Raw genomic sequence first — 12,843 nt, forward strand, 5'->3', positions numbered from 1 at the left:
AGAAAACACCCCATATGGGGGTGAGAAGTGCTCTGCTGGCGCACTACAGGTCTCGGAAGAGAAGGAGTCACATTTGGCTTTTTGAACGCAAATTTTTCTTTGGGGGCATGCCGCATTTAGGAAGCCCCTATGGTGCCAGGACAGCAAAAAAAAAAACACATGGCATACCATTTTGGAAACTAGACCCCTCGGGGAACGTAACAAGGGGTTAAGTGAACCTTTATACCCCACAGGTGTTTCACGACTTTTGCATATGTTAAACAAATTTTTTTTTTTTTACCTAAAATGCTTGTTTTCCCAAAAACTTTACATTTTTAAAAAGGGTAAAAGCAGAAAATACCCCCCAAAATTTGTAACACAATTTCTCCCGAGTACGGCGATACCCCATATGTGACCCTAAACTGTTGCCTTGAAATACGACAGGGCTCCAAAGTGAGAGCGCCATGCGCATTTGAGGCCTAAATTAGGGATTGCATAGGGGTGGACATAGGGGTATTCTACGCCAGTGATTCCCAAACAGGGTGCCTCCAGCTGTTGCAAAACTCCCAGCATGCCTGGACAGTCAACGGCTGTCCGACAATACTGGGAGTTGTTTTGCAACGGCTGGAGGCTCCGTTCTGGAAACAGTGGCGTACCAGACGTTTTTCATTTTTATTGGGGAGGGGAGGGGGGCTGTGTATGGGTATGTGTATACGTAGTGTTTTTTACTTTTTATTTTATTTTTTGTGTTAGTGTAGTGTAGTGTTTTTAGGGTACAGTCGCACGGGCGGGGGTTCACAGTAGTTTCTCGCTGGCAATTTGAGCTGCAGCAGAAAGTTTGCGGCAGCTCAAATTTGCAGCCAGATACTTACTGTAATCCTCCGCCCATGTGAGTGTACCCTGTACGTTCACATTGGGGGGGACATCCAGCTGTTGCATAACTACAACTCCCAGCATGCCCGTTGGCTGTCGGTGACTGCTGAGAGTTGCAGTTTTGCAACAACTGTAGGCACACTGGTTATGTATCACTGAGTTTGTGACCTAACTCAGTGTTTCACAACCAGTGTGCCTCCAGCTGTTGCAAAACTACAACTCCCAGCATGTACCGTGCATGGTGTACGGTGACTGCTGAGAGTTGTAGTTTGCAACAGCTGGAGGCAAATCGGTCGTGAAACACTGAGTTAGGTAAAAAAAAAACTCTGAGTTTCACAACCAGTGTGCCTTCAGCTGTTGCATAACTACAACTCTCAGCAGTCACCGACAGCCAACGGGCATGCTGGTAGTTGTAGTTATGCAACCAGCAGATGCACCACTACAGCTCCCAGCATGCACTTTAGCTGTTTGTGCAAGCTGGGAGTTGTAGTTATACAACAGCTGAAGGTACACTTTTCCATAGAAAGAATGCGCCTCCAGCTGTTGCAAAACCATAAGTCCCAGCATGCCCATAAGGGAATGCTGGGAGTTGTGGTGGTCTGCCTCCTGCTGTTGCATAACTACAGCTCCCAGCATGCCCTTTTTGCATGCTGGGAGCTGTTGCTAAGCAACAGCAGGAGGCTGTCACTCACCTCCAACGATCCAGACGCTGCAGGTCAGTCCCGCAGCCTCAGCTGCTCCTGGGGCCCCGATCCCAACAGGGGCGCCGGGGATCGGGGTCCCCAGCACCCGGGGTGCACGTCCCGCACCCGCTCGCGTCCTCCAGAAGAGGGGCGGAGCGGGTGCGGGAGTGACACCCGCAGCAGGCGCCCTGATTGGTCGGCCGGTAATCCGGCCGACGAATCAGGGCGATCGTGAGGTGGCACCAGTGCCACCTCACCCCTGCAGGCTCTGGCTGTTCGGGGCCGTCAGAGACGGCCCCGAACAGCCAGTAATTCCGGGTCATCGGGTCACTGGAGACCCGATTGACCCGGAATCGCCGCAGATCGCTGGACTGAATTGTCCAGCGATCTGCGGCGATCGCCGACATGGGGGGGCATAATGACCCCCCTGGGCGATATGCCGGGATGCCTGCTGAACGATTTCAGCAGGCATCCGGCTCCGGTCCCCAACCGGCTAGCGGTGGGGGCCGGAATTCCCACGGGCGTATGGATACGCCCTCGGTCCTTAAGGACTCGGGAGGCAGGGCGTATCCATACGCCCTATGTCCTGAAGAGGTTAGGGGACTATTAAAGCATCTGCACTGAAACAGTGCAAATGTTTAAGATGAAAGTACTATTGGGGAAATTTACTTACTAAACTTGACTTACTAATATATATAAATATATACAATATATACATGTATCTTATGTGTCAGACCACAGGAGGCCACATCCCCTGTAAGTCCTATCCATTTTTAAAATGGTAAGAGCAAAGTAAAAAAGTCACACATATTTGTGTAAGGGTGACATGTAAAAATGTGTAACTTTTGTATAGTCTAATAAATCCCTGATGTATTTTCTATTGTATTACATTTGCTGCTGCTGGTAGGCTTATGTCTTCTTTAGTACTACTTTTATTTTGGCTTTTCAGGTTATCCTTGTGTGCTCCACTTTCACGGCTTCAGCAAGAAATGGCCACCTTTACTAACCGAGCTGTCTCAGATACATTACTGACAATCAACCAAATGGAAAAGGCACGGACTGAATACAGAGGAGCCCTTCTGTGGATGAAGGATGTCTCCCAAGAGTTAGACCCTGACACCTATAAGCAAATGGAGAAATTCAGAAAGGTAAGAAAAGTAGGAAAGTTTTGGATCAAATAAAAAAATAATCACAGGGTTTTTTTTCAACCCAGATTGTAAACCATTTTTAGATAAAATACTTAAGCACAAATAGTGGATCTGTTATTTAACTGGGTTGAGATCTAATACTCACTGTAAGCTCATGCAGACTCTTACTTTGCTTTTAGCTCTCTTCAGTCTCTATTCCCCCTCCACTCCCTCTTGTGCCTTACCCTCTCAATAGATTTTTATGGACAGTATGAAATATGCTATCTCAGTGAGCTAATGGTCTATCTTGTCTTTAGACAGACTTTAGCCCATAAGTGATGACTTTAGGAGGCAGGGGGACTTGAAATGAGACTGATAAGGTGAGAAAGAAGTATTTTTCATTGAAACATTTAAATTTTTTATATCCACATGTATAATTGATGTATGCAAAGTTGTAACCTGTTGTAAGTTACCATCAATACAAATATAGAGTCACTAGGAATCAAAGGGCATATTGAGGATCCTGATAATGCAGGACATGTGGTATCAAAGGTAGATTAAAAAACTAACATTTATAAAGTGAACTCCATGTTTATCACCACTGAAGTTACAGAGGTGCTACAGCTTGGAGCTGCTTGGTCTTGAAGTATAGAAATAGAATTCAAGTATGTCAAAGCTTGTCACAGAATGTTTTAAACATTGTAACATAGGTCATCGTATTGAACTTAAGAAGATCTGATATCATATTGTTGGTCCATTTTCCCAGGTGCAAATTCAAGTAAGAAATACCAAGAGCCATTTCGACAAAACAAAAATGGATGTATGCCAGAAAGTAGACCTTCTCGGAGCTAGCCGATGCAACTTGCTATCACATTCACTTGCCTCCTATCAGGTACAATATGGACCGATTAAAAGAAACAAAACAAAAACAATAGCATTGTAACATGTATTTCGGTGTGCTCTTTTATATACTAGGAGACCTAGATTTTGTCTCTCCCTTTTTCCTCCTCAACTCTAGTGTTAGCGCAGTAAAAAGAAGGGACATATGCTATATCCAAGAACCACCAAGCGCTTATTCACAGCCACCTAGATGTACTCACACAGCCCTTCCCTTATGATGGAAGGGACCAGGAGGATTCAGATCCCGAATATCTCTGCCAGTTTCTCAAGATTTGCTTGATTCATGGCAGGCTGACACATTTTAATTGTTTTCGCTCCCATTCAATCCATTATTGAGTGTCTGAGAAGCTGGTTTGTGCATGTAACACATACATACTATTTTGGGACACCAAAAAATTATTTCAGCCACATTTCCTTATGCAAGATACAATTATAACTTCACTACCTGCAATGTGAGTGATTGGAATATTATTTCAGTGTATCATATAAATTACAGTCTAGCATTTTCAACTCAATACTGATATTAGGATTAGATTTTTGTACATTCGCCTCTGAAAACTCCCCAACTGGCCGGCAGATCTGACCTTTTTGATGCATTGGGTGTGATTGACAGTCAGGGTGGGAGGGGAACGCTGCTGAAACTCGCGGTTGCAGTAGGTCTCAAGGATGAGACCTGGGGCGTTCTCAACCTTTGAGATGTCTGTGCAACATGTCAAATGTTGTTATTGACAGTAACTCTTTTAACTCCAGAAATCATCTAAACATTACAGGGGTGTGTAAATTTTATTTTAAAAAAACACTTGTCCACAGGACTAAAACGGAGCAAAATCTACTTGTTCCTCATGACGATCCACTTGTCCTGGCCAATTTTCGCTTATTCGCTCTCGTTTTTTCCGCATTGCAATATAATAGCCATAACTAACTACTATAATTATACCTTTTAATTTTTCCATAACATATTCTTAAAAACAAAAACACTGGTGAAGTGAAATTAAAATAGTAAAAGATAATTTTGCAGATTTGGTGGTTTTCTTTTCTACGCCATTTACCTTGTGATTGAGATAACAACATGTTATTTGAATACTTTAGATTGGCCTTATTACAGCAATACCAGATGTTTATAGTTTCCGTCATGGTTTACTAATTAAAAAAAATACAAATTCTGAATTTCTCTATCGGCTCCATTGGGGGACACAGACCATGGGTATATGCTGCTGTCACTAGGAGGCTTGACACTATGGCAACAAGAAAAGTTGGCCTCTCCCAGCAGGGTATACCAGCCTACAGGCACCTGAGCTAATCGGTTTTAGCTTAGTGTCTGTAGGGGCCAGACGCTGGTCCCCAGACCTGGTCAAACATTTTTCTCGGTCACTCTTCATTGGGGGACACCTAACTGATGGTTATATGCTCCTGCCACTAGGAGGGGCTGACACTAGGAAAGAAAAAAGTCGACTCCTCCCTGGCAGGATATACCCGCCCACCTGCAGTGAGTCAACCAGTTTTAGCTAGTGTCACTTAGGAGGTAGACACATAGGTCTGGAGCTCTCCAGACCTTGTCTTTTTATTACTTTCTAGTAAGGGCTGTTTAGTTAGGTTCTTTATTCCTTTTTGTTTCCCTTTTTCAGGTAGCGGTTCAGGAGCATGGCGCTACCTGTTCCCCCATATGCGGCTAAGGGGCACGGGACATTGACGAAGATTTCTCAAATTAAAAAAAATTTTTATTGAAAAGTTTTCCAGAAGTGTACAAAACAGAAGGCACAATTATTCAACATAGGTTCAAAGCAATTTATATAAAACAGGGGAAACAAGGGTTTCCCAACAATGTATGCACGTCAGCTGCTTAAAAGGTCAATGACACACCACGTATGTGGCGTGTCGAGTAGTTAAGTTTGCTTAAAGTGAAATGGGCAAAGAGCACAGAACTAAGATCTGCCCAACTATTCTAGTCCGTGGCAAAAGTGGTCAATCAATGTCTGAGGGGGGACCTTACGGAAGAAAAAGAGTATCTGTCATGAAGAACACCGACGGGTCCACCAAGACAGGAGCTAAAGTTGGGTCAGGAAAGGGATAACTACTCAGTGATTGACGAAGATTTCAATGCACCGTCAACCCCTTCCCGCCAACGGCCAGCGCCTGGGGTTGCACCGTGGGTCCAGGTCCCCCTATTTTCCCTGCTCGTCTTGGGCTGTAGCAGCATGACGTGATGCAGGTGACTAAAATGCTGGCTGAAGAAATCTCAGGTGAGTATGTGAAGACAGGTGAGTATGTAAAGATGGTCGGGTAAGTATATTCCCCCCCCCTTCTCCCTTTCCCCTAGCAGTACAAGCAGTTGTGTTCTACTACTTCTGGGGCTGTTTTGAGGAGCCTGGACAGTGAGGGGTTAACCCTCGCTATTTTATTCATGCAGCCTCGACTGCATCTATGGGCTGAGGGGGTGGGGGGGGGGCTGCCTTTTTTGACTTACGGCTCGTCCTGCCGACTGGAGCCGTCCCCCCTCCGTCCGCTATGCGGTTCTGGTGGGGGTGCGTTCCGGGGCACTCGGCTGGCGGGAGTTCGGGGAACCATGGCGGCACATAGTTCAGCTCTTCTTCTTCCCCTGATTCCTGCGCGAGCCGATGGGTTTGACAGTTCCTCCTCTACAAGGGCGCTCTGCGCCCCATACTCCCTTCTAGTGCTCGGAACTACGGTGCCAGCTGAGTTTAGCTCCGCCTCCTCCGCTTTTTCTGGAGGCGGCACCACTTCGTCCACCGGCCTCCCGGAGCTGCGGCCTGGCGGGATCTTCTCCTTTCCGGGCCGTTTTTCGGTCTTAATTTTCCGGCACCACCACCCCCTCCACCTCTTCGGGAGGCGCCGTTGTTTTGTTTCAACAGCCTCCCGAAGCTGCGGCCCGGCGGGAGTTTCTCCTGTCCTGGCCGTTTTCATTTTCAATTATCCGGCACCGGCGGTGCCTTCTAACGGAGTTTAGCTCCGCCCCCTCCACCTCTTCGGGAGGCGGCAGCATTTTGTTTAACCGGCCTCCCGAAGCTGCGGCCCAGCGGGAGCTTCTCCTGTCCGGACCGCTTTCGGTTTCAATTATCCGGCACCGGCGGTGCCTTCCAGCGGAGCTTAGCTCCGCCCCCTCCACCCCTTCAGAGGGGTAAAGCACCAGTTGACACAACTGATATGTTGGAGTCCAAGCATAGTATATAAGCTAAGGGTTCTGCTTCTATTAGCCTCGTAGCTATGCGGCTTAGCAAACACTTCTAAGCGTGCTGCTCCGGCCGCCGCCGCTCCTGAGGCTGCCCGCTGATTGCGGGAGTTAGGAATAAAAAAAAAAATCCTGCAGCTTCTCAGACATTATGGGTGCGAGGTGTCCAATGGACCGATTCACCCATACCTGTGGGCCGGCACAACTGCTGGGTGTGGTATATGAAGGACTGTCCCGATATGTCTTTAGGACCCATATTAGTGCGCCAGTCAGTGGTCTTCATGGTTTTCCTCTGCCGCTTGCCACACATCTCACGGCGGATGTCTCTATTGCTGCAGTTCCGATGCTCCACTGCCGGGTGCGGTATATGAGGAGCTAACCGATGTGTCTTCCGGACTCATACCAGTAAGCCAGACAGTGGTCTGCATGGTTTCCTCTGCCTTTTCTCACACGTCTCATGGCGGAGATGCCTGTGGCAGCAGTTCCGTTACCCCACTGCTGAGTGCGCTATCTGGAGAACTGACCCATGTGTCTTCTGGACTCATACCAGTAAGCCAGACAGTGGTCTGCATGGTTTCCTCTGCCTTTTCTCACACGTCTCATGGCGGAGATGCCTGTGGCTGCAGTCCCGATATCCCACTGCTGTGTGCGGTATATGGAGGTCTCCCCGATGTGTCTTCAGGACTCATACCAGTAAGTCAGACAGTGGTCTGCATGTTTTCCTTCGCCGTTTGTCTATTGTTTCACGGCCCTACGGCTGATTGCGGTATATGGTGAACAGACCCGATGTGCCTTCCGGGCCCATACCAGTAGGCTAGACGGTGGTCTGCATGGTTTCCTTTGCCGTTTATCACAAGTTTTACGGCTGAGGTGTATGGGGCTGCAGTTCCGATACCCATTGCTGGGTGCGGTATAGGGAGAACTGACCCAATGTGCCTTAAGGACCTTAAGGCTCCTTGCGACTTGTGCCTTAACGACCTTAGGGTTCCTTGCGACATCTTCTATGGACCATCCCTGTCAGCCAGGCGGTAGTCCGGATGGTTTCCTACATCACATGATTCACCGCTGGTGCATCTGCGTCTGGTTTCCGGTTCCTCCCTACTGAGCGAGGTACCGATGGTATGTATGGTTGTCTTCCGTGGATCCATGCCAGTAGGCCAGACGACGGTCTGCATAGTTGACTACACCGCCTGTCATACTTCCACCGGCTGCTGTTCTGAGGCTGGTGTTCCAGTCCCTCTCTACCGGGTAGGTACCGATGGGATGCATAATTGTCTTCCTCTACCTGTAGAGGAATTGATGTGGAGGGGACAAGACGAGAAGGGATTTAATGGAGGAGGTGATTAGATGGAAAGAGAAGTTCTCGGTTGAGACCATCCTAAAAATAAAAACAAAGACTAGCATGAAATATAAGAATAAGTAGAATATATAAATAAAGCATTGATTGGAACAGTATATAATAAATACCATTGATGTAAAATGGAATTCACTGACGGTAATAATAAATACTAAAATGCGTAACCAACAACATAACTGCAGGAATTGATAAACATATATATATATATATATATAAAATATATAAATATATATATATATATATATATATATATTCAAATCCGATAACAAAAATCATTATCAATTAAGCATAACTCCCCTATTCCCTTCTATCCCCTATCCTTCCCCCTCCCCTTTTTCTTTTTCCTTCCTCCCCCTCCCCCTCTAGTCTTCCTCCCTCCCCCCTGTACCCCCCCTCCCCCCTCTTCCCCTCCCTCTGTCTATCTTACCATATATTTACTATGTTAAGGGAATAACAGATGAATTCTAAATAAGTACTTTGTTGACATTCTATAAAGAATTACCTATCAAGACAACAGTAAGTGGAACTATAGAAGATATGGAGAAAGGTGCTTTCCTTTTCTTCACCCTTTTCCTTCTTCTTTTCCTCCCCTCTCGTACCCCCCCCCCCCCACCCCCACCGTCCTCACTCTCTTTTATATACATCAAGCAAGCGGAATAATAGATGAACTATAAACGGAAGTTATATTGACATCTTATACAGAATAACTTACTTAGAGATTAATAATAGTAGAAGATAAGGAAAAAACATAAACTACACATGCGCAAGATACCCTTGTGGAATGAGAGAGGCCACGTGATGTAAACAGAACAACACGAGGAGTAGAAGGAAGATCGAGAAGGCGCATGAGCTAGACTCCAATATGGAGCGAGATGCGCGGACGGGATGTAAACAAAACATCACGTGGATTCGCAAGAGGATAGAGAGTGCGCATGCGTGCACCTACCAAGAAACGATCCGCAATTCATATACCCGTATCTAGCAACCCGAGGTCATGTGGCGAATACGTCATTGCGTCACCTGGAGGCAGAAAATACGCGAATTGGAAAGCGTCCGCCAACCGGTGACGCGGCAATTGCCCATTGGTTAGGCGGACACAGACAGCGCATCGGAAATGATGCGCAAATAAGAAGTTATATAAATGCCACCAAACACTGACACGCCATACCCACTGTACTCTTGATAAAGCTAGGTTGTCTAGCGAAACGCTGAGGCCGGGTGTACGGATTTTAGCCAGAAGTGTGAACTAGGACACAAAATGATCTTGCCATACCAATGAGTAACTGGAATATTGAAAATAACCAGCAGCATAGGCTGGAGTTTGTATAACAGTACCACCTAGTGGGCTGAAATTCACAGTGCCCTAACACACTACCTGATAATTTAAATTTTTTCTTTCCTTCTGTGTGTTATATATTTTAGAAATATCAATAAAAGTTATATTTTAGGTGGGTCCTTAGTTTAGGATACTACTCCCCGGAGGGGCAACCCTCCAGAAGGGGATTGGAAATTTTTGGATATTAACCCAGAGATCCACCGTGACAATTTTTTGCATGATTTGAATAATTGTCTTTGGTGACTCCATGCCAGTTAGCCTGACAGTGGGCTGCATGGTTGTATACACCGCCTGTCATACATCCCGTGGCTGTCTCTGTGCCTGGGGTTCCGGTTCCTCACTACTCGGCGAAGTGCCGAGGGTATGACGGTTGTCTGGTCAAGCAGTGATCTGCATGGTTGCTGCACTATCTGTCAATCTTCAGTCGGCTTATGTATCTTATGTATCTGCAGCTTGGGTTCCGGTACCTCATTGCTGGTAAGGTGCCAATGAGATGCATCGTTGTCTATTTTGGACCCATACCAGTATGCCAGACACTCGTCTGCTTGGTTGTCTTCACTGCCTGTCCTGCATCAACCACCTGGTGTCTCTGCCTTTTCGGTTCCCCACTATTGTGTTAGGCGCCTATCGGAGTATTCCTTTCTCTGCTATGGTCCCATACCAGTGAGCCAGGCAGTGGTCTGTATGGTTGACTGCACCGCCTGTCATACATCACATGATGTATCTGAGACGGCAGTTCCGGTGCTTCTCTGCTGAGCGAGGTGCCAATAACATGATTCGTCTTCTTGATCATATACCTGTAGCCAGGTAGTGGTCTGCTTGGTTTCCTGCGCCACTTGTTACACATCACGTCTCCAGTGTTTCTGCAATGGTCTTCTACGACCTCACTACGGTGTGGGGTTTCCGCCGGGACGACTTGCTGTCCCTTGAGGACTCACACCGGTTGGCCAGACAGTTGTCTGCATGTTTTCCACTGCCGAGTGCCCCACGGCGGATGTTTTTTGGCGACTAGTTTTCTTGTACCCCACTGTTGTGCGTGGTATATGTGGACCTGACCCAGCGTGTCCCGTGGACACTATACGGGATATCAGGGATGCATTCCTCAGTCCCTCTGCTTCCCTCTATCTCTCTCCTGGAGGCAGGGTTTATTGGCCTCCCCGCCCTTCCTTCTTTGTCATAGTGCTTGGTTATCTCCGGTGGTCCGGCTGTTCCCTTTCTCAGCCAGACTGCTACCCTGGGTCATCTTTCACCACTGGGTGTCTCCATGTGCGGGACCAGATGTACCCACAGTCTCTTGGCCCCAGAGCCAGACTGTGCCTGCTCGGTGTTATAATTCACCTAGTCACCTCCCACATTCGGCTGCCACTGCAGCTGTTGTCCGATGTCTCTCTCCCGGGTGCAGTCCCGCAGAGCGTGTGCATGTGGGTTCTTAGGACCCTTGCTTCCTATAGGTCACACGGTGTCTGCCTTTTTCCTGCTCCACATTCCTTCTGCATCTCCTGTGTCTGCGGCTGCAGCCTTGGTGTTTGGCACCATTAGGAGATGGGGTGTGGGTCTTTTGTCTGTGGGTTCCAGGGCTTTTCACAGCAACAGCTGCGTCGCTCTGTTCCTCTTTCTTATGTTGCACTGTTGATCTGCTGTGGGCATAACACCTTTCCTGCTGGTCCTTCCTATGTCTGCATTTTTCCCGTGTCCACGGTCTTTGTACGCCACTGTTGTCGTGGAGTCCTACATATGCTAGGATCGCTTTGTAGGTTAGAGCCATCTTCCTTTTGCTCGGTGAGTGCGCCCAGGGACTTTCGGTCCCTGCAGTTCCGTGGCGGCTGAGCACCTCTGTTCTGCCATGCGGCCTGCTGGGATGTCTGTCGGCTCAGCCCCTCCCTGTCCTTCCGAGTGTTCTTGTCTGGGGTGACTCTGGCATCTCCTCGTCACTGTCTGGACTAATCCTCAACAGGTCTTGTATTTTTTGCCTGGCTTCGGGGTACGGGGCTCTGATCTCTCTTGGATCGCCGGTGGCTCCTTCGGGCGGCGAAGGTTGCTGCTGGGGCCTGGGCCAGTATTTGCTTTTCCCTGCTCCTTCTGCGCCTAGCGCGCTTGCCGCTACCCCTTTTCACTTGGGATGCGGGGACCAGGGTGCTTGTCATAGGTCCCTACTTGAGTTGTCGTCTCAACCTCCCTTGGTTTTTCCCTTCTGGAGGGACTATTTGGTTTTTGCTAAGATGCATTCGACAGTGGATTTTACAATCTAGGCTTGTGTGCTTTCTGTCCGCTATCGCCGCCTAGGGCTCTGTATGTCCTTCTACCCCTATTGTCTGGGTCAGTTGTTCTGCATTGACTCCACAGTCTTCTAGAGTACTTCTTTCTATACCGGCCCTTGGGAGTCCGAGCTGGGTTTTTATTGGTTCTCCTCCATTCCCATTCTGACGGGATGTTTTTTGGGGCTGCTCAGGTCTACTCGGACCACTCTGATCTCTCACTGTTGGTCCCCTGGATTTGGACTCTGTCCTGCGATGCTGCGGTGTTCCTTCTTTTCAAGCGGCTCTCCGATTCCTTAAGCCTTGGTGATGGTTCAGTTCTTGGACATTTGTGGTGGCCGGCCCCTGACTCCTCAGCGATCCGTTGATCGGGGTGATATTTCGGTTCTGCTCTCCTTCCCCTCTTTCTGGAATTTTTTCCTGTTTCCTCTTTCCTGTGTTTCCTTGTCTCTCTTTAAGACCCAGGTGCCTTGGGTCTCTGCAGAGGATGGACCTTCCCTTCGGGTTCTGGTCCTTCTCCTTGGAGGGGAGATCTTCCGGGAACTCATTGTTCTGGCCCTAGTATGTCTCCGACCTGGGGACTCGTCTATAGACCTTGTGGGCATGCAAATTCAGTCTTGGACTGTCTCCCCTTCGCTGTGGGTTGTTTTTTTCCCACCCTAGGGGACTGCTTCGGTACGTCCCATCATTTAGGTGTCCCCCAATAAAGAGCGACCGAGAAAAGGAGATTTTTGTACTCACCGTAAAATCTTTTTCTCGTAGTCTTCATTGGGGGACACTGCACCCACCCATTTCTTCCTTTTCCGTTTCTTGGGTTGTTTCCGGGATTCCATCTAGGGTCCTTCGGACGTATTTTCTTTCGGGCTTCTCCTACTGCTTTGTGACAAAACTGGTTGCCTCACTGCAGGTGGGTGGGTATATCCTGCCAGGGAGGAGTCGTCTTTTTTTTCTTTCCTAGTGTCAGCGCCTCCTAGTGGCAGGAGCAAATACCCATCAGTTAGGTGTCCCCCAATGAAGACTACGAGAAAAAGATTTTACGGTGAGTACAAAAATCTCCTTGTTATTTTCAAGTTTAGGGACGTTTAGATTTTTCTCTCCCTTTTCTTTTCTTGTTTTCAGCTGGGGACTCAGGAACATAGCGTTCAC

At 47.9% G+C, this 12,843-nt stretch overlaps 1 protein-coding gene across 4 annotated transcripts in view; it reads left to right on the top strand.

The window, feature by feature from the left end:
- The window catches only part of ICA1L (islet cell autoantigen 1 like), a 118,532-nt gene that overhangs the window by 51,350 nt on the left and 54,339 nt on the right, over positions 1–12,843 (top strand). For 3 of the 4 annotated variants that reach the window (XM_056536190.1, XM_056536188.1, XM_056536189.1), the window contains 2 exons: positions 2,485–2,683; positions 3,429–3,554. In XM_056536190.1, the coding sequence (XP_056392165.1) occupies positions 2,485–2,683; positions 3,429–3,554 (325 nt within the window). Of the gene's footprint in view, positions 1–2,484; positions 2,684–2,979; positions 3,043–3,428; positions 3,555–12,843 lie in introns of those variants that run through there. The other variant, XM_056536192.1, reaches the window with a different exon arrangement.

This window comes from Hyla sarda, chromosome 8 (genome assembly GCF_029499605.1).
Source record: "Hyla sarda isolate aHylSar1 chromosome 8, aHylSar1.hap1, whole genome shotgun sequence".
NCBI lineage: Eukaryota > Metazoa > Chordata > Amphibia > Anura > Hylidae > Hyla > Hyla sarda.